This window comes from Lethenteron reissneri, chromosome 50 (genome assembly GCF_015708825.2).
Source record: "Lethenteron reissneri isolate LAM-NWPU_2019-01 chromosome 50, ASM1570882v1, whole genome shotgun sequence".
Lineage (NCBI taxonomy): Eukaryota > Metazoa > Chordata > Hyperoartia > Petromyzontiformes > Petromyzontidae > Lethenteron > Lethenteron reissneri.
In genome coordinates this window covers 2278635-2302482 of record NC_083828.1, presented here as the reverse complement: position 1 = coordinate 2302482, position 23848 = coordinate 2278635, and the positions used below count along the sequence as shown (strand labels likewise).

At 51.8% G+C, this 23848-nt stretch overlaps 1 protein-coding gene across 1 annotated transcript; it reads right to left on the bottom strand.

Moving 5' to 3' along the window:
• Nucleotides 1–20252, bottom strand: LOC133355058 (telomerase protein component 1-like). Its single transcript, XM_061572325.1, has 17 exons — nucleotides 19805–20252; nucleotides 18899–19054; nucleotides 17405–17589; nucleotides 16914–17074; nucleotides 15640–15824; nucleotides 15017–15129; nucleotides 14189–14307; nucleotides 13188–13312; nucleotides 12425–12533; nucleotides 10075–10202; nucleotides 8178–8399; nucleotides 7286–7498; nucleotides 5465–5665; nucleotides 4544–4777; nucleotides 3314–3409; nucleotides 2106–2194; nucleotides 1–869 (listed from the first exon to the last, which is right to left on the bottom strand). Exons 1-17 carry the CDS (start codon nucleotides 19916–19918, stop codon nucleotides 743–745), a joined length of 2577 nt encoding a protein of 858 aa, XP_061428309.1. The 5' UTR covers nucleotides 19919–20252; the 3' UTR covers nucleotides 1–742.
• Between the last annotated feature and the right edge of the window lie 3596 nt (nucleotides 20253–23848).

Here is a 23848-nt window from a genome sequence, read left to right as displayed (position 1 = left end):
ACCCCGTGGTGCCCTTATAAAACTCAACGTTTGACCTACTCACGCCGGCTTGTGCCCGCCCTCACAGTCGGGCATATTTGCGGAATACACCACGCCGCCGTTGACCCTGGCCATTGACCGAGCAACCCAACGTTCCTACCAGCTCCCTCCGCAGGAATGTGTTTTCTCAGAACCGTGTTGGGGTCAGGCAAAGGGGGGTTCACTCGTTTGAAACAAAATTAAAAAGTGGGGTTTTATCCGTCGCCAAACGACGGTTGAGAACCCATTGCACAAGGGATGTTTGTGTTTTAGTTCTTCCACACTGGCCAAACGTCTTGCGAGCGGTGAGCGTAAACCCACGCCGCTTTACCTCGCCACACTCGACCTGCCGAACACACGTTGGACTCTAATTGTGGTTGTTACACATTTATGCTGCTGGGTGGACGAGAGGTGTGGATGTGGGCGCAGGGAAAGGGATTAAAGGGCAACCTGTTCATTGTTTCAACTGCCTCGCCGAGAGATCGGACGGCGACCTCCGGATTGCACGTTAGGCTGACAGACAAATGGACGGCACCATGAATAACAGAGGAACTTGCAGACAAAGAATAAGTGAGATGGGAAACCAAACAGACCAGAACGGACAGACAGACATACTGGTAGATGGGATACCAGACAGAGCACGAGACGCGAAAGCAGGGCGAGTTGGGCGAGCGTGCAGAACCCCGCGGTTGATGAGGGGGAGCGAGCGAGGCGTTCGCGGGCGTCACGTGCCGGCGAGGTGCACGCACGCCTCGCGGAAGCCACACATGTGGCACAGCCGCACCGCCGCCTTACTCCCCGTTCCCATCAGGGCCCGGCCGCACAGGAAGCAGTCCTCGCGATTCGGCAGCCTGTGCACAGGGTACAGGTGTTTGGCCAGGTGAGAACTCGAGGAGCGAATAAACCATCATCACGCGAACTCCGGGCGTCCGAAGAGAGGCGGTGGCTTTTGGCTTCTGCGGCCGTCTGGAACGCTCTTCCTTTCGATATTAGGAAGCCTAATATGCACTTCTAAATCATCTAGATTGAAAACTAATTTCTTGAACTGCTTTTTGTGTTCAGTTGTCCTTCCCCCGCACCTCCAATTAGCATGCTTGGCTATGTACGGTGCCAAAGCAGTTTAATATACGTACATATCGAGACAAATATCCAACTTTTAGTTTTAACAAGCTGTTGGGGAAGTGGTGCTGTTCGCGAGCACCTATGATGGCCATCACGGCACACGAGGGGGGGTAGGTGGCCAGCACCACGCCCGGATGCCTTTGCATATCTGTCCCGCACCTCCGATTAGTACTGTTGGCGAGGCATCCCAAATCCTATGAGTGGCACTCGAGAAGGCCTGGCAACCTAGCGTCAGGTGCAAGAATCGTGGCTGGGAGAGTCGGCCCTGCCCTGAGATCGCATGAGGGACACACCAGGCCCGCGGGTATGTAGATCCAAGACCATGCACGGGTTTATATTAGAGGTGGTATTTCACCGCCGGCGCCCGGAGCCATGTGGGACGAGCACCTCTCACTAATCTCACACCTCTCACTAATCTCACACCTCTCGTGCCTCGTTTGTCCATTGGCCAATGGGCTTTCCAGATAAGTTGGTTAAAAAGATAAAGGTGCAACCCTGCAATTACTCGCTACTGCTGGCAAAATAGCTTCCACTAGAAGTTCTAGAGAACCCCTCAAGGTAGAGGTTATGGAGCCTAACTACTCGACAGTGGCCAAGACTCTTCAAGGAGTTGCGAGTGCCCACACTTTACCCCACCACACGTGACCTGTCGATGGACTTGCTGTGGTGCAGCCATGCTACTGCTGGGTGTGGCGGAGGCCGGAGGATTTAATAAGAAACTTGGCCCCGTCATTTAAACCTGGCGCACCGGGAGGCTGAGAGTGTGTGTGTGTGTTCGGTCATCTCAGTCAGTCGACCCGTGGCACCTGGGTCTGCCCCGTGACCTGGGTCTGCCCCGTGACCTCTTGCCAGCGGGCGTTCGACACTTCACGTGGCCTCAAGGTGCACATGGCCTGGCACAAGCGTCGTGGTGACGTCACCGCCACTTAGTGGCGGTTGTTGTGTTCGAGGAGAGAAGTGCTCACCGCTGGTGAATGTGACACAAGTAGGCCTCCTTCGAGGCGGTGTGCGCAGCGGTCCCACAGATCGCACAGCTGTCCTTGTTTAAGAACATCTGCAAAGAGACGGTGCATCAACTGGTGCTAGGCAATGGAACAATTGCAAGTAAACTTGCATCAGTGTAAGCAACCGATTCAACTCTCTCCTTTCAACGCGCGTATTGGGATTCTCTTCAATCCCAAATCCTTTTTAGTTTGACGTCCTGACCCCGCACCGTCAATTACCACGGTTGGCTACGTACGGTGCGAAAGAAGTTCAATGCACGTACAGTAGATACAGCTCAGAATTGCACTGGTGACTACGCTCCACGTGGCCTGTAGTCGAGCACTTTGGAGGCGAGGATTGGTGGATCACAAGAAATTTCGTGAAACCTCCGACCCGCCGATGTCGCGATCTCCTGGCTCACCAGGGAATTATGGCAGCATAGCAAGCGGGTTCACTGCCATTTCCACCTGCATGAGGATCGAGTGCTACCACCCTGGCATGCGTGGGATGTCTTGAGGTACTCTGGCTTACACTCGAATGTATAAACACTCGTGGTTAATGGAGTGCTGAGACATCCCAATTATAGGTCCACAGAGCTTGGGAAATAGTCGACAGCGATTCTGGCTGCCTTCCCGCTTGTCTGTGGTTACCTGTGCAAAATCTGTGCGCGAGTTTCAATTTTCATTAATGTTGCTAGAAATATCTATACAAGTATTTTAAGTGTAAATAATCTATTTAACACGTAGGCTTCTATTGTAGTCAATGAATTGTAACATGCCTAAGTGTAAGAATGTGCCATGAACGACCATCCTACTTTGTGTAAACCATAATGCACTCAGACCTACGCTCTGCTGACAGTGAATGAACAGGTGCGTGTGCGTGCGTGTATTGGGAATGGCGGTGGAGTGGTTAGCGCTCTACTCTGCTACGAAGATGGTTACGCGAGTTCCATTCCCGCTCGCGGCCAACATCAGCGACGATTGCCTGAACCGTTCTTGGACCTCTCCTAGGTTGACTCAGCCTCAAAAGAGCACCTGGTGTAAATATCCCCACCATGGAGATAAAGACAGCTGAGTGTAGTGCTGGCCACCCACCCCTTCGTGTGCCATGTCGGCCTACATCGGTGCTCTAGTATGTTTTTTGTGCGTGCGCGTGTGCGTTTTGTATGTGTGTGCGTGCAGCGACGCACCTGTCCAAAGGCTCGCACGCTGAAGGCGCAGGTCTGGCACATGATGACAGCCTTCCTGGAGAATCCGTTGCAGACGATCATCTTGCAGCGCAGATCCTGCTCGACGACACGGACGACAATGAGCAGCATGTGCCCGTCGCGCCGCCGCTCGGGGTGAGCGCCGATAGTGAGAATTTATGCTGGGCCAATCGGATTATTGAGTAATTGATTTTCATGTTATCAAACATGTCCTGCCCAAGCCTCACCTTTCTTATGAGTGTGAATTATGTCATTAAACTGGTACGTTCTCTAATCCGTGTGTTCCTGTTTCTGTCTCAATGTTATTGCAAGTTTGCGTCTCTCCAAGCTGCTTTGCGCAATTATCACTTTATCTTCCTTTTTATGTTGTTAATGACCACATTTTCTGAACTGTATTCATCAGCAACATGAATTGTGGATAATAACGCTGCAGAAGTAAGGTAAATATGCAGCCCTGTGATAGCTTGCTCTGACACTACTGCTGGCAAAATTAAATCCACTCAAGGAAGCTCTGGAGAGTTGCTCTCCTAGGGGGTACTTGGTCTACTCTTTCACACTGGCCAGACGTCTTGGAAGATGTGGAAGTGCTCACACTTTACCCCACCACACGTCGATCGGCAGGGATCGAACCACCAGGGCAGCATCACATATTGTGGCCATGACATGTGTGGACCACTTGTTATTAATGTTATTTTTTTCCATTTTTTTTTGTTCGTAAATATTGACGCGGCGAAGACTCGCCAAGTCTTCAAGAGACTTTCCAGACGGCCACGCTTGGGACGTATGCCACGTCTGGAGGAGGTTTTAAGTGTGCGCGAGAGGGAAGAGGAGGACCTGATGAGACCCAGTCATACAAAAGCAGAACATTCTAACTGTACAGATAAAAGTGCAGCCTTGCAATTACTTTCTACCGTAAAATAGAACAATCTGAACGGCTATACAGGAAAATTGAAGGCGTGTTGTTCGTAACAAATGGAACGAACCGGCAAGAAAGGAAGACCTAACAGACAATGGCTTCATGACAACATAAAAGATTTGTGCCAGAAAGATGTGGCACGACTTGTGAGCATATTGGCATGAGACAGGGGAAAGTGGAAACAAATGACGATATATGCAGTGGACAACTATGGGCTTTCTTGCCCATGGATCGTGATGATGATGATACAGCACAGATGGTGGGATGGCGAGGTGGTTGGACACGATTGGTCGGACCTTCAGGAACTGCTGGCGAGCGATGAAGTTAACGCGAACTCCGCGGGGGTCCCTGCGCAGGAACGCAACGAGCCGCGCGTCCAGCCTGGCCTCCCGCAGCAGCCGCGGCAGCACGGTCGCCACGGCGGCCCAGCGGCCCTCGTCGCCGCGGCAACAGCCCTCAAAGTGGTCGGCCAGGGCGATCAGGCAGCCGTGGCGGCCGCCCTCGTGCGAGAGCAGGCAGGACTGCACCGCCTGCAACAGACACGGCGTCACGAGCGCCACTTTAAAAGGTCAAGGCGCTCGCGAGCAGCGTTTGACCCCGAGGCAGCGAAGGTTCCGAACCCGCGGGCTACGGGCACGGACACCGTGCAGGAGAGGTTTAGAATGCGCGGATATGTCAGCGGAAACGCTGCCGAAGAGGAAACATCCGCTTCTGCATTCTCCAGGTTGTAAGGCGCTCCGGAAAGGAAAAAGCGCACACTGAAGTTGTGTTTTAAAATACAGCGGGGGAATAAGTGCGTCTTATGGTATGGAGACCGATGGTTTAGATTGGAGGACTGCCATACAGTGGCGAGATGTTAACTACCTTGTTTGATATACAGGAGGTCGTGGGTTCGATCCCGACCCTGACGCTTGTACATTTGGAGTTTGCGTGTCTCTCTCCCCGTGGTGGCGTGGATTTTTCTCCGGGTCCTCCGGTTTTTTTCCTCCACATATAGAATTGTTTGTGCATTCAGAGTATTTGGCTGCTATAAATTTCCACATGATAAGCCACTGCGTTGAGATATCCTTTGTGATAGCCAGGTCGCTTCTGAAAAAGAGCTACATAGCTCAGTGAGCCTTACCTGGTGAAATTAAAATAAAAAATATTTTTTTATATTGTTTCAAGAGGTTGAGAACCCGTGCCATTGGTCTAAGCGAGGGAGTTGTTGTCGTCACCTCCCCCACAGCGTTGTGGCAGAATCCAATCGTCTCCAGACCTCCGTCGTCAAGACTCCCCCTCAGCAGACCGCGGGCCCCACGCCTCGTCTGGGCCCACTGCATCATGGGAAGGCTGCCTCCCTCCGTACAGCCACCCAGGATGCACCGCAGGTCCACCTCTGCCAGGGCGTGAGGGGCACACTCGAGCAAGCACAGCATCTACGCGCGGGCAAAAGGAAAGTTGAATCGTGATTAACGTGAAACTTGAGCGGGGACGTGTTGATTAAGTCCATTAATTAATGAACTCACAATTGTCATCAACTACGTTTATTGTGGTCAATTACTCCAGTCCTGATAATGCTGTCTCCTGAAGGTGAGAAAAACTAAAACTAAACTTTAAAATTTACCAGGTAAGGCCCACTGAGCAATATAGCTTTTTTTCAGAAGCGATCTGACCACATGATAAAAAAGTGGCTTACCATGTGGACATTAATAGCAGCCAAATACTCTAAACGCATATTGATTCTAAATGTCTAGGGAAAAACGGAGGACCCGGAGAAAAATCCAAATATACAGCAAGCGTCAGGGTCGGGATCTAACCCACGACTTCCTGCATACAAGGCGAGGTCGTTAACATCTTGCCACTGTGTCGCCCCAAGAAGCCCAGCCCGGCGTGACGTGGCTGGAACAATTCCTTGGTAGGTGTTTTGTGTGCGGGAGGCGAGCGTTGTATTTTGAGTGTTATCCCCCTCAAGGGTTAGCATGTAACTGTTAGATAGGACAGCAGCCTCCTAAACGAGGGCACGGAAGTGGCGATATTAATGTGAGGGATTAGCATGATGTTAATGTGAGAGATTAGCATGATGTTAATGTGAGAAATTATCATGATATTAATGTGAGGGATGAGCATGTAAAAGTAAGCTAGGAGAGCGGCCTCCTAGACTAGCCCCGGCCACTTCTTTATAACCCTTGAGCTACTCCCATTTCAAACCTTTTAAAAGTCTGCCTCAGCAGCAGACCACGCTTTCCAACCTGATGATGGACGCTTGTGTTGTGCCCGAAACGTCGTGATTTTTTTAATTTTTTATCTCTACGTGACTTTACCGAAAGAACCAAAGAGTATGGATTCCTGCAGTCACGAAAGCTTCAAATGAAGATTGAAAAAAACCCTTTATTATAAGTTGATGCGTTTGTGCCCAAGGTGGACCGGTTTCAAGTGCAGATGGCCACGTTTCGGGCAGGATTGTGCCTGGCTGCTCGAAGCGATGGCACAGAGACAGCCGCGAGTCACACTTTGCCAAACTGGCAGAACGAGCCGTGGTGCTGACGCGAGTTACCGCTGTCATTACACTGTGCCCCCCCCCCCACCCCCACCCGTATCAGAGGCCCCCTTTTTTTTAAGGCGATCAAATCAAATTGTTCAATTGCTATCATTTTGATAAAAATATATAATTATACTAAATAAAAATAAACCACAGCCGTGACGTGGGATCGTGCCTTAAAACAGTCTTTTTAGGTCAACGTATTCTTAAAACCTCGTTTCACAGTCATACATGGGGCCGAGGGATGCACTGTGTATTTCTTTCATCCAAAATGACTTGGGATCTGTGTAGGTTGGAACTTGATGGGTTTTTTTTTTATTTGGATAGCGGTCAGCGCAATACAAAATTTAACAGTACGAAACTAACCTCCGCTTAGCACGGTTGGCTACGTATGGTGCGAAAGAAGTTCAACACACGTACAAGGGCATCACAGTAAGTTTCCCTCAGCGGGTTCTTGGCCCCATAAATATGTTTCATGGATTCGAAGACTCCGCCGTTGAACGGATTCCTTCCTGACCTTGCCGAGCAGCCCGCTCAGGTCCTCCGCCGTGACCCGTCCCAGGATTTGGGCGAGGAGGGCGGGCAGGTCGGCGGGGAGCGATTCCACGTGGTGCGAGAGGCCCTCGAAGGAGCCGAACACTCGCAGCTCCTCGCACGCCAGGGCCAGCCACAGCGGCAGACGAGCTCCAGGGTTGGTCGTGAGAGAGCTCATCTGGGCCAGGTCCAGCCTCTGCGTGCCGAGAGGTGTGTGGGGGGTGGTTGTGTGTGCGCACCCGTTATGTTGAACTTCGTTCGCACCTTACCGTACGTAGCCAACCGCGCTAATCGGAGGTGCGGGGGGGGACAACAAACTAAACACGACAATCAGTTCTAAAGAAATTGTTCTCAATCAAGATGATTTAAAGGTGCATAACACTTACCGTATTCTCCAGAGTACCACGCACCTTTCCCCCAACCCCCTCCCCCTTTATTTTAAAGGGAACGTTAAGGGTGCATCTTAGAATCCGATAGCCGTGTGTGTGTGAGACCAGATTTGACGTGGAGTACAAGTTTGGTGTGCGTATTACTTTCCAGAGCGCCTTAAAATCCACAGAATGCAGGCAGTAGCGTCAAACCCTAGCATTAGCTCAACGCTATCCTCTGTTAAATAGCATTTTCAGTTTCAGGTGTTACAAGTAATCGCAGGCTTGCACCTTCGCCTTTCACAACCCTTTGTCAGCTGTTGGATGGAGCTTTCATTGACCATACTTCACCACACTGGTCAGTGCAGGTTGGTGAGGGGTGGTGTGGTGTGGTGCTGGGGGTGGGGACAGAACAGTTCATATAATTCGAAGACACAAACTCGGTACCAAGTCCGTCGAGTACACGTGGCAAAGGATCCTGAGCGGTGAAAGGCATTCGATCCCCACCTTGTTGAACCTCTGCAGAAAGGCGGTCGCGACATCCCGGGCCTCGTCCTCCGCCAGTGGGCCCAGCTCCACGAGGGGGCCGCTCCACGAGAGGGCCTCGTGCTGCCAGCCATGCCCCACGGCGGAGCTCAGCACCCAGGTAGCTCCGCCGTGGGGCCCTCCGGCTTCCGCAGCCCGGAGGAGGGCACTGCAGAGGTGGCTGGCCGACGCGTGACTTGAGAACTGATAGGAAGCGACAATTGATCAAATCAAGTACAACAGTAGTCCCCCGGTGACAAGTGACATAGGTTCAGTGTTTTTCGGTTCACGTTTCGTCTCCCAATAGGACCCCATGGTTTCGACAACGTTAAAATGTTGACTAACGGTATGTACGCGGACGCTAATGTCGGCCAATCCAAGTGCTCCTTAGCGGACTGAGCCATGCTCTCAGCCAATCGGGGATGCCCATTTGAGCGATGAGAGCTCTACCGGCTTTGTTAACATCACGGTGTCTGTTCTGGCAGTGGAAACAGCTCTCTCTTGCAGACTCGGTGATTATTTTTTTCTACTTTAAAAATTACAAGTGAATTCGATTAACAGTTATTTCAATTAACGGTATATTTCGTGGAACGGATTAAAAACGTTAACCGAGGGACTACTGTATAACGTACTCTTAAGACTATAAGGCACACCTTTTTTACCCCATGAATGTTAAAGCCGAAGTTGGCGCTGCACCTTATCGACCAATGGATACAGCAACAGTGTTACAAAAGGCGTGTTTCAATCGAGTTGTTAAAAATCATCTTCCGGAAGATGGTACCGCCCGTAGCCAAACTGTTACACGACCGCCCAGGGGACAGAAGGCACCGCCATCTGTTCAGAGTAACATTCCAGAAGTCATCTTTCCCCATGTTAAAGCAGCGCATTCATTAAAAAATCTCTCTGTAAGATGGTTCCCCCATAGCACTGCATTCTCCCTGGTTTCCTGCAATTGTAACACTCTTCGTAAATTTATGAGACATATTGCTAGCAGGCTGTTAACAAACAAGAGTGCATCACTTCATTTCTAGAAGGCGAAGGCACAATTGTGGCCATTGTATCGGTCCTCCCATCACGCCCTGCACGTTCACGTGACACCCCGCACACGGCGTCGTACACTGTGTGGACACCCCCGCACACTGCCATGGTTAGATCACCGTCATAAAAAAAAAGTGAAAACCACGGCTGTGTTTTAGTTGAGCAGCAGGACAACAGAGACAAGTTTCTATATATAATGCCGCTTCCATCCCTGTCAGGAACCAACGTAGAATAATAGCACCCCGTGCTCCCTTGTGCCTCAAGAACTTTGCTTGGACAAGGCCTGTCTGATCAACACTGGGGATGTGAGCAGAAGTGGCCGCTGTTCAAATGAACATGCTGGGCAGCTCGCCTCCTGCTTGCAGCACAATGTGGAAACTCCACATGTCTATGTTGGGGATGAGTGCACCCATCGTGCAGTTACTGTTGACTTACGTTTAAAAAATATATTTTTTTTTATTCCTTTTTAATAGTACATATGATGTTTCCCTCTTAACTGCGATTATTAAATATGTCATTGTTAGTATTAATGTTATGTCAGAAACACTTAAGTCGGTGCTCTCCAGTTGCCTGGGTTGTGAAGTGGGCCAATTTTAGCCTAATCCTGGCCAGCTGACTCGTAAACCTAAGAAAGAAAGAAACAAACTTCCCACAAATTGGATCTCAATTTGATCGTCCCCGGAAAGATGAAGGGCTGAGTTAACACCCCCGCCCCCCCCCCCCCCCAACTCGCATGAGAATTCAAAACCTTCTGACAGTGCACCAGCTTGGCCCCCCAACAGAGTATCTTCATTCGGTTACACGAACGAAGCCCCTGCACAAAAGCGACCGTTGGTATCACCTGGTCCAGGGCATCTACGAAGATGACTAACGACAGCTCCCCTTCACCAGTAACCTCCAGGATCTCCTGCAGTGGCTGGGAGCACGCCTCTTCGTCCGTGCAGTTTTCCAGGGTCTCCAACAACGTCTCTGTGGTTACAGGGACATCAAAGAGATTGTCCAGTTCAGCTGCTCCTGAAAGTTGAGCTGTCCCGTGAAGCCGCTCGACCGACATCAACATAAACCTCTGGCTGAATAAAGTTATTCATTATGGTTCACATTTGTTAACCCACAGAAGCCTGACCGAGTCTCGGTATTCTTCTCAGGAGGGTCCTGCCAGTTTCACACTGGGGGGTGGGCAAACGTCGCCGTGTGTTACTTCCCAATCAAGTGATTAGCGGATAAATGTTGTTTTTCCATCAACTTTGAAACATGACGGCGGCACACGCACACGCACAACCTTCTTCTTTTCGGATGACATCGCGGCGGGGATCTTTTAACGGCCACTGTGAAGCGGGCGGCGTGTATTCCACGGTTAATTCACCCGCAGTATTAACCAGGGCAGCCGTGGGGCTCGAACCGCAAAAACCTCTGCAGGCAGCGGCAGACGCGGCACCGCTCAGTCAAGTCACCGCACGCCACACCTCGCTGTACTTCCTCTCTTCCCCTCTGCTCGATGCTACACTACGGACCACCAACCTCCAAGGTCCACTCTCACAGTATCCGACCGTCTTCAATGTGCACGGTTGGCTACGTAAGGTGTGAAAGAAGTTCAACATACATACATCTTGAGAGTAAATTATGAATGGTAATTTACAGCCAATTGTCAAACAACTGCTGGAAGAAGGTCTGCCTGTGCCACGGAAGTTGATTTGACTATACTTCACCACGCTGATTGAGTATAGATTGGCAAATCTGGGGAGCCCAAGATTGGCCCAGATGTTGAACTTCTTTTGTTCCGTACGTATCCAATCGTGCTAATCGGAGGTGCGGGGAAGGACAACAACATTAGTAGTCCCTGAGAATCCAACTCAGGTCGCCAGGTTCCGAGCAGTTAATTATTCACATTACTATCAAATATTACGTGCTAGGATGAAATTATTTCAGCCGCACAATTCAGCAAAGGGGTGGGAGAGCCCGGGAAGGGGAGTAGGGTGAGATGAGAGGGGAGTGGTAGGAGAGTGCGTGGAGGGGAGTGGAGTGAGATGAGAGGGGAGAGGTAGGAGAGTGCGTGGAGGGGAGTGGAGTGAGATGAGAGGGGAGTGGTAGGAGAGTGCGTGGAGGGGAGTAGAGCGAGATGAGAGGGGAGTGGTAGGAGAGTGCGTGGAGGGGAGTAGAGCGAGATGAGAGGGGAGTGGTAGGAGAGTGCGTGGAGGGGAGTAGAGCGAGATGAGAGGGGAGTGGTAGGAGAGTGCGTGGAGGAGAGTAGAGCGAGATGAGAGGGGAGTGGTAGGAGAGTGTGTGGAGGAGAGTAGAGCGAGATGAGAGGGGAGTGGTAGGAGAGTGCGTGGAGGGGAGTAGAGCGAGATGAGAGGGGAGTGGTAGGAGAGTGCGTGGAGGAGAGTAGAGCGAGATGAGAGGGGAGTGGTAGGAGAGTGCGTGGAGGGGAGTGGAGCGAGATGAGAGGGGAGAGGTAGGAGAGTGCGTCGAGGGGAGTGGAGTGAGATGAGAGGGGAGTGGTAGGAGAGTGCGTGGAGGGGAGTGGAGCGAGATGAGAGGGGAGTGGTAGGAGAGTGCGTGGAGGGGAGTAGAGCGAGATGAGAGGGGAGTGGTAGGAGAGTGCGTGGAGGGGAGTGGAGTGAGATGAGAGAGGAGTGGTAGGAGAGTGCGTGGAGGGGAGTAGAGCGAGATGAGAGGGGAGTGGTAGGAGAGTGCGTGGAGGAGAGTAGAGCGAGATGAGAGGGGAGAGTTAGGAGAGTGCGTGGAGGAGAGTAGAGCGAGATGAGAGGGGAGAGGTAGGAGAGAGCGTGGAGGGGGAGTAGAACGAGATCACAGTGGAAGAGTGTGTGTGTAGATATTTTTATGGGGCACAGGTGTTGCAGCTGCCAATCATCTCAGTCACTCAACCCATGGCACCTGGGTCTGTCCCGTGACCTCCTGCCAGCGGGCGTTCGGTATTTCACGTGGCCTTAAAGTGCACATAGCCTGGCACAAGCGCCGTGGTGACGTCACCGCCACTTCGTGGCAAACGGCGGTTGTTGTTGGAGGAGAGAGAGATGATAGAGAAGAGGTAGGCAGGTGCAAGTCCAAATGAAACGTCCCTGATCCACCAACCTTATCTGCAAAGTAATAGATACAGTCTATAAAAGGCCAGAAAATGCAGCGCGATTGGTTGAATATTGTTGTGTGTCATAACCTGGGCACTGGCATACCTTTTGAAGGGGGGTTCACGTGGCAACAGAGACGCTTAAGTAAGTTGATCAGTTCTGTGGAGCTTGGACAGCAGCCAATGAAGTGGTAGAACACCGAGAGGCCTGGCATCTTTGGGGCACAAAACGCACAGCACAAGACAGCCGTAGCACGATGGCGCCCGCGCGCGCAGCCCGATCACTACGACACGATTGCGTATTTTGTCAACCCGCAGCTTTCACAAGGCCTTCTCCAACAGCGCAGCGGCAGCAGCCTACGACAGCTGCTGCCTGCGCGCGGGGGAGCCGATCAGCAACACGCTGAGGTTGGCGAGCCGGTGGACAGCGTGAGCGGTAGACCCGCCGACTAACAAATCCTGCGGCTGGCCGTGACGCACGCACGACTGGGGTTTATCCTCTACGCTCTTCAGAGCAGGGACCGACTGCTCTCCCAGCCTGGGCTCTTGCGCTCGAGGCTGGAGGGTCGGGCCTTCTCAAGTGTTGCCCCAAGGATCTGCAACGCCTTGCCGGCGGTGACCCGGCACGCTCAGAGCCTCCGTGTGTGTTCAGGAGGGAGTCGAAGACTCACTATTTTCTTATGGCTTTTACTTCAGCATTATTGTATTGTCCTTGCATTTGATTTCAGTCTACAATGTTTTGATACCCCCTTGAGTGGAGGTGATATTACATTTAAAATAAATACGGTTTATGCTTTACGTGACCCTGCGCTGCCCAGGGTTGTTGATGCTCACGGCTTTTTGGGGAGTAGCTGGGTCGGCGCGAATACCTTTAACGTCTCTGCCACGCATCTCGCCATGAGCGATGACTTCCCCATGCCTGGCTCGGCCCGAACGAGTAGCAGGACAACAGGCGCCGGCGGTAATTCCTCGTCGGAGTCCGGCGCTTCGGCTTCTGAAAGGGAGATGAAACCCATGTGCAGATTGCCGCAATAATTAAAAGTTATTAAAACGCTTTTATTTTACCGAGTAAAGCCCACCACTGAGCTCTTGTAACTCTTTTTCAGAAGCGACCTGGCTATCACAAATGATCGCTCAACGAAGTGGCTTATCACGTGCAAATGTATAGCAGCCAAACACTATAAACTCACGTTGATTCTGTAGATGTAAAAAGCGGAGAAACTCTGAGAAAAATCCACAGGACCACGGGGAGAACATACAAATTCCAAATATTTAGGCGTCAGGGTCTGGATCGAACCCATGACCTCCTGCATACCAGACTAGGTAGTTAACATCTCGCCACCGTGCCTACCTGTGCCAAATAACACATCTGGCATTGCAGGCACGTGCACAGCCCAATTGTCAATCCACTTCTGGATGAGGATCTTCCCATGTCGGCGCAGGTTGGTGCACGGCGGACGCAGGATCAATACAGATATCACCGAGGACAGCTGGGAAATCCAAATTAGATTGCCGAGTTTTGTCGTGTGACGTGCTAATGGCTGCACCGCGACAATCCTTACCAACTCATGCGCTGTCGTGGTAAAATAATCGCATTGTTGTAATTCCACTCCAAGTAAACTTTGCCCGTGCAATTTTCCTGAGGGCTGTTCGTAGATGGCCTCGGTGCAAACAACACGAGGCAGACATCACGCTGTGCCATTCGATATGCCAACTTGCTGCTCTGTTGGAGCCTCACGTCTGCATCTTCCGCCGACTGTATTCAACGCTAAAGCCTCAGCCGCTGTCTTGCTGCAGGGAAACCCGGCGGCTGCTCCAATTCCCGCTTCGTTTACCTTGCGCCAGTGTTCTGAAGTTTCACGTGCCTCACCTTGACTCTGAGGCCTGCAGATGTGGGACAGCATCTTCCGCATTTCTCGATCTCGACCCAAAACGAGCTCCCTTCGCGTTTCTAGGAAATCGCGGTGCTGCTCGTGTTCTGCTCGCTCCCTGCGGGTACAACAAAATATAAATAAACACCAGCGACAAGAAGCCCAAAAAAAAAACGTCCGGTGTTGACAGCACGTCGCTGGCACGTCAAAGCCCTCATTACAGCCTAACGCCTTGTCACAACTGGAGAATGGTAAAGTCAAACTCGGTCGTTGTCTGATGCACCGTGCTTGTTATTGTAGTGCTTTTGTGGGGCTCCTGCATGATGGAACAACCTAAATGGTTTCCCCTTCGATGACACGTGATGTCAGGAACACAATATTGGATGGCAGGATGTGATGGCCCATTTCCCATCGCCGGCCGCCCTGTAACGACCGCAGGGAGTTGGCAGCCACTTCGTTGAGCTATCATTTGTGGCCAGGTCGCTTCTAAAAGAGAGCTACTTAGCTCAATGGGCCTTACCTGGTCAAATAAAAACGTTGTTTCTTTATATTCTTGGTTCTTTCGGTAAAGTCACGTCGAAGGAAAAGAACCAAGAATATGAATCTCTGCAATCACGAAAGCTTTAAATCAAAACATTGTTTCTTTAGTTTAGTGGAAATTGCCTGATGTCTATGAACCAAATGTTACGGAAGCTTTTCAATGTACCATTTACGACGATCCACATTCACGATATTGCCCGTTGATAGCGTTTTAAGGAAAACACGGTTAAAAATGGGGGAGGGGGGCACATTGGAAATACGTTTCTGTTGCCTCGAAGAGGCCTCACCAGGAGAGGCCCTCCGTGCCAGGCGTGCGGTCGGGGAATTGACGCTGAATGGCCTCCTGGAAGAAGCTGAGGACACCCACACTGAACTCCTCCAGGCCTGACACAAGGATCCGCTTGCACGAGAGAATGCACAGACGAGCACAAGGGCATTTGCGGTGGCCAGGGAGGTGCTAACAGTTGCTCAACCTCTGTGGTCCTCGATATGTACGAGATGTTTTCAGCCACTGAATGAGTGTTTGTATGTGTGGGTGGAAACCGGAGCACACTGAAGAAACCCATACGGATAGACACAGATGGAGAATAGTCCATGCGCTGTACCGCCTTCACCTGACAGCCCAGGGTATGGCTCCTCCTCAATGCCCACAGGAAGGGACTTTCACAACATTTGAATCTCGAGTGTCATCATTAATATATTTTTTTTACATTAAAAAAAATCATGCCGTACGCACAACTTAATTAGCACAGTGATAGCGCTCCGGTTGGGGTTATTTTTTTCTTTCCTAAATATTTCTTACATTTTTACAAATATTTATCGCAGGTAGCCTTCCGGCTTACCCCATATTCCGGCTTACAGCGAGCCCGGCGTGCGACGCTGTCGCTCGCAACAGCCGAGCCTCCCTCACCTTGCCGGAGTCGGTGCCGGAGTCGTCGGTGCCGGAGTCGTCGCCGGCGTAGTGGCAGTCGTACTCCCGCGCCTGCCCCGACGGCGCGAAACGCTCGAGCACGGCGGAGCGCGTGCCGGCGACGTGCGCAGCGCGCCGTGCCTCCGTCTCCGCGAAGTCGGCCCGCGCCCACTCCGGCAGGCTGGCTGCACGCGCCGAGCGCAGCGCGCAACAAAAACCAGAGCCGCGTGGAAGTGAAGGAACCAACCGTAGGCACGGACTCCACCGGAATCGTCAGGAAAATGCGTCCGCGATGTATTGTTGTATATATGCCGCAATATATCTCAGCTTGTACGCCGTATATTAGGAGCCTCCCGTATTGTGAAAGCATGAGTTCACATATGCATGTATGTTGAAGTTCTTTCACCCCGTACGTAGCCAACCATGCTATGCGGGGGAAGGACAACAAACTAAACACAAAAAACAGTTCTAAAGAAATTAGTTTTCAAGGTGTTCATTCCTGGTTGGGGGTTGACTCAACCCATCATTCCTAAGGGGACGATAAAATAGGTACCACTTTATGGGGAAGTCAACAGTGGTTGTCCTACAGATACGCTCTCCTCCCACTAATTCCACGCTGAAATTCCACGCTGAAATCAGCGTGGAATTACCTAGATGTGGAGGCTAGGACCACACAGAGATGTGAAACTCCTTTCCCACGGACGTCGATATGCCATACCCTGGCTCGCCAGCAGAGGGCAGTAATGAGAAAGGGGGTGCTGCGAGTTTCCTCCCACGTGTAGAAACATTCATTAATTGGCTGAAAATATCTTCAAATAAAAACCCAATGTAGCAGCAGGACCCTCCTATGCAAGAGTCGTACGACTCAGTGTGGCTCTCCTGGATAAATGATCTTTTTAAAAAAATCCAAACTCCTAATGCTAATGTTAGCATGAAATCGCTTTGACTCACCAGCCAACAAAGATGAAAACCATCTCTTGGCCGAGAAGCAGGAAGCAGGCCCGTGCCTGTCGGCACGTATGAGGCTTTGGCACAAGCCACTACAACACAATGAACGCCGATGTTTGAACGACGGTGCATCTCTGCTCCAAACACTCGAGTGGTGTCTCTCAATGTTGTGCAGTTCCGGAGATCGGTGCGATTGCGATCGCAGCCGGGTTTCTCTGCTTCTCTCTATCCTGACATTGAAATTATAGAAAAAAATAAAACTGAATATTCGCGTGCAGGCCACGACCTTGTATACAGTCCCTGCAATCGTGTGAGCCCCCCCTTACCCGTGAGGTTGCTGCGGCGTACGTAGAAGACGGCGTTCGGGTTGCGGCTGCGGTAGGCGCCGTGCGCTATCTCCATGGCCGTGACGGAGAAGCCCGGCACCCAGGCGTACCGGGAGGCCATCTCCTCCGGCACCTCCTCCGGCGAGGGGATCCAGCCGCACCTGGGCACAAACGCCGTCGGGCAATCAACGCCGTCGGCCAGGCGAGAGTTCGCCAACGTGGCCGAGCGGTGGCGCGTTTCTCCCGCCGGCTTGAAGAGGTCTTCGCGGTTCGAGCCCGGCGGCCACCCTGGTTAATAACACGCAGCTCCGCAATTTCTTGCTCGTGCCACCGCACGGTTGGCTACGTACGTTGCGAGAGAAGTTCGACGACACACGTACGAAGGGCCTCCGCCGGAGGGAGGCCCTCCAGAGGTTTTGTTACACCTCAGGGGGTGGCAAAAACGAGCGCGTTCCGCGGTGCCTCTCTCTCTCTCTGTCCGCGCGCCCCACCGATGCCCGACGAGCCCCAGGAAGAATGGGCGGCCCTGCGTGTCGCCGTGGCAGCGGTCGAGCTCCCCGAGGCACGTCTGGAGCACGCTCGCCGAGCTGGAGCCGGCGGGGACGCCCCAGCGCAGGTCGCACTCGCAGAGGCGCAAGCGGCGACTCTCGCACCACTCGCGCAGGCACGGGAACACCTGCGGGGGGGAGGGTCGCGTCGCCATCGCTGGGCATTAATAGCACGCAGGAGGTTACCGATTCCCTCCTTCCCCCTGTACACGGACTCCTCCACTTACGAAAATTCGACTTATGAACTTTCAGAGATACGAGCAAACATGTCCACGTATGTCAAGTTGCCTGTTCAGAACGAGAGTCGTGGGTTCAACCGCCCTGCAATAGATGGCGGCGGTGGCATCTACATCTGCAGAGCGTGAAGCACCAGTGGCATCTACAGGAGATTACACAACTTTTAAAGCCATTGCCAGTGTTTAGTGTACACGCCGTACAACGTGTTTGGAATCGACAGGAGTAAAGTTGGATTTACGAAAAAATCGACTTACGAACACAGACCTCTGGAACCCAACTCATTCGCACGTAGAGGAGTCCCTGTGTAAACTGTCACTTCTCTGCTCGAGCATAGTTAGCTACGTACAGTGCGACAGAAGTTCAACACACATACCACATAGAGGTCCCCACCTGGGTGGGACAGTGAGCCCAATCTGCCCCACCTCACTAAGCCCTTGCCACGGCGCCGATCTCGGGCTTTGGCTCGGCTGTATATTTGAAGTTTGCGAGTGTCTCTCTCCCCGCGGTCGTGTGGATTTTTCTCCAGGTCCTCTGGTTTTTCCCTCCACATTTAGAAACGTGCTTTTAAAGTATTTGGCTGCAATACATTTCCACATGATAGGGCACTTTGTTGAGCTATCATTTGTGGCCAGGTCACTTCTGAAAAAAAGCCGTATAGCTCAGTGGGCCTTACCTGGTAAAATTAAATTAGTTTAGTTTATCAGGCCCCTCTGTCAGTGTTTCTTCACCGTTCGCTTTTGACAGCTCCAACAGCAATGGATATGAACACCAACCCATCGATTAGCACGGTTGGCTACGTACGGTGCGAAAGAAGTGCAACATACACACATTCAGTTTGACACGTAGGCTTTCTTGACCAATATTGTTCATAATAAAGGTATTTTGACAATTCTGGCAAAATCCCCCGATGATGCTATATGCAATTACCGGCGAAACGTCAAGGTACTCAAATTGTAACTGTTGTCGATTGATTCTCCAACACACCGGTGGGCTGAAGTCGTTACCAATTGGCGCGTTTCGTTTACGTGATGAACCTCACCGGTTGGCCGTGTCGGGTGGTGGCGGATTTGCAACGACGCATTTATACTCACGCGATCTAACCCAAAAAAAACCTTCATCATGAACACACATTCATCGGCTATTCGGGACGGGGGGGGGGGTCGCCTCGACCCTTGGCGAACCAGACCCGCGCTGCGGCACCTGCTTCACGAGGACCTCCCGCTCGGCGTGGAAGTCGGCAAAGGTGGACGACACGAAGACTCGCACGATCCTCCAGCCTCCCACCTCCTGGACGCCGTCGCTCCCCTGCACGTGCCGAGCGGCCTGGCTCTCTCGCCGCCACAGGGCCCTGTAGTTCTGTCACACGGCAAAACCGTCGCCGTTCAGCTGCTGCCATTCATTGCTCGACTGCCCTGAAAGTCAACTTTTACTCGGCGGTGAATTTCTCCGCGTGATGTGTTTTGCTGCAAAGACATTTAATGCAGCGCCGTAAACTAAACGTCTGAAAAACAACAAGAACAATAAAATTTAAATCATTTGCGCAGTAACAGCAGTTACATTCAATCTGTATTAGTGGGAAAAAAATCTGGCATGGCATGTTCAGATCGGCTTGTATATTGAATTTCTTTCGCGCCGTAAGTTGCCAAACGTCCTAACCGGAGGTGCGGTAGCAGGAGGTGTGGTTTGGATCCAGCTTCTAACACAACGGTGGGCGATGGCATTTAAAACGAAAAGTGCGACGTGGGATTGGAGAATTTGCCGGGCAACTCTGCACGCCCGCGGTGGCCTGTTAAATGAACACCCAAAACAACAGCCCTCACGTCTGGAACGTCTCTCCGCTCTGTCGTCATCGTTTTACGTGAATCTCTTCACTGTGTCTCGATGTCCATCTGCAGACGAGTCTCTTGCGATTCATATTCTTGGTTCTTTCGGTAAAGTCACGTAGAAGGGAAATAATAAAACAACTAAATTCTCACAGCGTCCGGAGGACGTCTGCTTACCTCGTAATAATCAATCAATCACCTCGTAATATCGATCAATCAATCACCTCGAAATATCAATCAATCACCTCGTAATATCAATCGATCACCTCGTCATAACAATCACCTCTTCCAGCCGCTCCTGGCTGCTGCTGCTGCCGCCCTGGCCTCGTCTCGGGGACGCCACCTCCACCACCTCCTCCACCACCGGCGACTTTCTCCAAGACGCCCCTCCACCCATGGCGCCCCACACAGACAGCTCCTCCACGCAGACAGCTCCTGCACACAGACAGCTCCTGCACACAGACAGCTCCTGCACACGGACAGCTCCTGCACACAGACAGCTCCTGCACACAGACAGCTCCTGCACACGGACAGCTCCTGCACACAGACAGCTCCTGCACACAGACAGCTCCTGCACACAGACAGCTCCTGCACACAGACAGCTCCTGCACACGGACAGCTCCTGCACACAGACAGCTCCTGCACACGGACAGCTCCTCCACGCCGGGGCGCGTCTCGCCACGCGGCGCTCAACAACGACGACAACGACGACGACCCAGACGCTCGCCCGGCTTTGCCATGGCAGCCACGCAAGGCGGATGGTGGAGGTGGGGGGTGGAGGTGGGGGGTGGGGGGGCTCGTTGGGTGAGGAGGAGTCGCCGCCTCCACCACCTCCACCTCCGGGGGGCGTTGGAGGGGCGGGGGGAGGGGAGGGGAGGGGGACACGGCGCCGTGGATGAATGGAAGCTGGGAGTGGTGGTGCTGGTGGTGGGGAGTGGTGTTGGTGTTGTGGTGGTGTTGTGGGGAGTGGTGGTGTTGTGGTGTTGTGGTGGTGGTGTGGGAGGGGTGGTGTTGGTGTTGGTGTTGTGGTGGTGGTGTTGTGGTGCTGGTGTTGTTATGGTGGTGTTGTTGTGGTGGTGGTGTTGTGGTGGTGGTGTTGTGGTGGTGGTGTTGTGGTGGTGGTGTTGTGGTGGTGGTGTGGTGGTGTTGTGGTCCTGGTGTTGTTGTGGTGGTGTTGTTGTGGTGGTGTTGTGGTGGTGGTGTTGTGGTGGTGGTGTTGTGGTGGTGTTGTGGTGGTGGTGGTGTTGTGGTGGTGGTGTGGTGGTGTTGTGGTCCTGGTGTTGTTGTGGTGGTGTTGTTGTGGTGGTATTGTGGTGGTGTTGTGGTGGTGGTGTTGTGGTGGTGGTGGTGTTGTGGTGGTGGTGTGGTGGTGTTGTGGTCCTGGTGTTGTTGTGGTGGTGTTGTTGTGGTGGTATTGTGGTGGTGTTGTTGTGGTGGTGTTGTTGTGGTGGTGGTGTTGTGGTTGTGGTGTTGTTGTGGTGGTGATGTGGTTGTGGTGGTGTTGTTGTGGTGGAGGTGTTGTTGTGGTGGTGGTGGTGTTGTGGTGGTGGTGGTGTTGTGGTGGTGGTGGTGTTGTGGTGGTGGTGTTGTTGTGGTGGTGATGTGGTTGTGGTGGTGTTGTTGTGGTTGTGGTGTTGTTGTGGGGGAGCTGTGGTGTCGCGTTTCGCGCCGCTGCGCTACGAACCTGGTGATTCCGAGTTCGATTGCCGCTCACAGCCAACACCGATTATTATCTTAACCGGTTCTGGGCCTCCCCTAGGTCGACTCGGCCTCATGAGTACCTAGTGTCGATGTGTAAACATCGATACTGCGGAGACAAAGGCGGCCGGCGTGGTGCTGGCCACCCACCCCCCTCGTGTTTCCGTGCCGGCCTTCATAGGTGCTCTCTAACAGCACTTGCCCCAACAGTCTCTTAAGGCTACACGGGGGAGATCTTTAATCTTTGTATTGTATACGTACACAAATAAACGTACGAAATCTCAATGCAATCTCAATGCAATCTCAATGCACATCACGTGGCCTAGAAAGGTGCTCACGAAGAGGGCCCCCAAACAGTCATCAGGCTGAATTAGTGCTGCGTCTGCAGGTGGCAAGGGCACGGGAGTGGTGTCTCTCTCTCCTCCTTTCGTGTGCGACGACTTCTTGATGCGTCCTAAAAGCCCGACCCCCGAGAGCGAACACTTAAACGGAGTCCCACATCATCGCCTTCACATGAGGAACACAAACAAACATTGCCATTGGACTCGCCGCAAGTTCCCATGGACACGAGGCGCAGTTTGCATGTTGTCAATCAAGTTGTAGACCCATGCAAGGGACACTGCATGCATTGCTCTTCAGACCACGTGTTGATTTTCATGTTGATGTTCAGCTTTTCTGACAGCTCTCGACCACCTAATTCACTATTTGTTTTGATTTAAAGCTTTCGTGACTGCAGGGATTCATATTCTTGGTTCTTTCGGTAAAGTCACGTAGAAGGGAAGTAATAAAATAATATTAAACAATACAAATTCTCACGACGTTTCGACTGCAACACAAGCAATCATCATCAGGTGTGAAATCCACAATCATCATCATCAGGTGTGAAATCCACACCTTCTACGTGACTTTACCGAAAGAACCAAGAATATCACTATTTGTTGCTATCCCAGTTCCACATCCAACGACTGCCCTCAATGAACACGCATTACATTACTCCAATGTGTCTTGCAGTTGTGACCCCCCTCCCGGCGTCTTGAATCGGTTTGCCAACATGTTGTACGCGACTTTTCTCACCGAAATATCTTGAGCCTCACTTTGTAGCCACATTCAATTATCAAGGTCTTCTACAGTTAAACATTTTCAATCGTTTCCTGGAGTACATTGTATTTTCTGGAGTACATCGCGAGCTTTCAGATGCGCTTCTGCGGCCGTCTGGAACGCTCTTCCTTCTGTTATTAGGAAGCCACTTGAGCTCTGCACTTTTAAATCATCATCTCGATTGAAAAACTAGTTTATTCAGAACTGCTTTTTGTGTTTAATTTGTTATTGTTACCACGCATCTTCGATTAGCACATTTGGCTACGTACGGCGCGAAAGAAGTTCAAAATACGTTTCCAGTAATTAGATGTTATAATTACCGTCATCAAGAATTCTCCACGAGTTTCTGAACAGAAGGCGCAATTGTATTATCCTGTTTAAACACATTTCAACGCCTAGTGCACAAACCACTTTGCTACTACCACTATCCCATGCAGCCACGTGTTGGCGTGCAGGCAATGTTGCCAATTCTGGTGAGGTGGGCCACGAACACAACTCCTGCCATACGGGCCAGGATGCAGCTTCACAAAATGCGGCTTATTGGTAATGAGACACTGCCTCCGTGACTTGACACCCCCTCGCTACCTTCGTCAATAGATTTCCTCATCGCTGAAGTTTATTTCCATGACTGCCCTTCTTAGGGGCCGTCCATAAATGACGTCACGCACCTAGGGGGAGGAGGGTTTGAGAAATGTAACGTCACATCCAAATGCGCAACTTTAAATAAATATAGACAACACTTTCTACTTAATAAAATAGACGTTTTAAATAAATGTTTTATCCTACATCAGAGTGCAGCGCCACATTAAATACGCACTACAACGTCAATAGTTCAAAGCGATTTGAAGCATGTTTTATTTTTTGGGGGGGGAGGTCTGACTTTTTGATACGCCGTGTGACGAGGGGGGGGGGTCAAAAATCGTACAAAATCGCGTGACGTCATTTATGGACGGCCCCTTACGGGTGAGCAAATGTCACCTCTAAATGAATCTGGAAAACCAACGCATCACAATTCCTTGTGGTCGTAAGGCCAATTAATCAATCGTGCTGCTGTATATATCGTGAGCGAGGAGGAGGTCAAGTGGCTTCGAGGTCGGAGCACCGAGTGGAGGAACGTTGGGTTGCTCGGTCAATGGCCTGCAGGGTCAACGGCGGCGTGGTGTATTCCACAAATATGCCCGACTGTGAGGGCGGGCACAAGCCGGCGTGAGTAGGTTAAACGTTGAGTTTTATAAGGGCACCACGGGGTGACCAGCCCCTCCCCACCCAGCCCCACCCAGCCCCATCCTCCCCTCCCCACCCCTCCCACCCTCCCCACCCAGCCCCTCCCCACCCTTCCGACCCAGCCCCTCCCCACCCAGCCCCTCCCTGCACGACGGACGGACACTATAATCTCCTGTGGGCTGGTGTAACCAGGAGGTTCCTACCAGTGATATAGTTTTGTTTGAGTTATCTGCTTACTTTTCCTATACTTTGCACTCTATGTGTGTTGTTCTAACGTTCTCACCCGACCCTACTGGGGGGGTGGAGT

Excerpts from the sequence above, each read along its gene's own strand:
- LOC133355058 (XM_061572325.1), bottom strand. The coding sequence starts at position 19,918 with ATGGGTGGAGGGGCGTCTTGGAGAAAGTCGCCGGTGGTGGAGGAGGTG. Across the intron at positions 15,130-15,639 it reads CCGGCACCGACTCCGGCAAG|CGGATCCTTGTGTCAGGCCT; the intron begins GTGAGGGAGGCT and ends CTCTCGTGCAAG. Across the intron at positions 4,778-5,464 it reads GCCACAACGCTGTGGGGGAG|GCGGTGCAGTCCTGCCTGCT; the intron begins GTGACGACAACA and ends TGTCTGTTGCAG.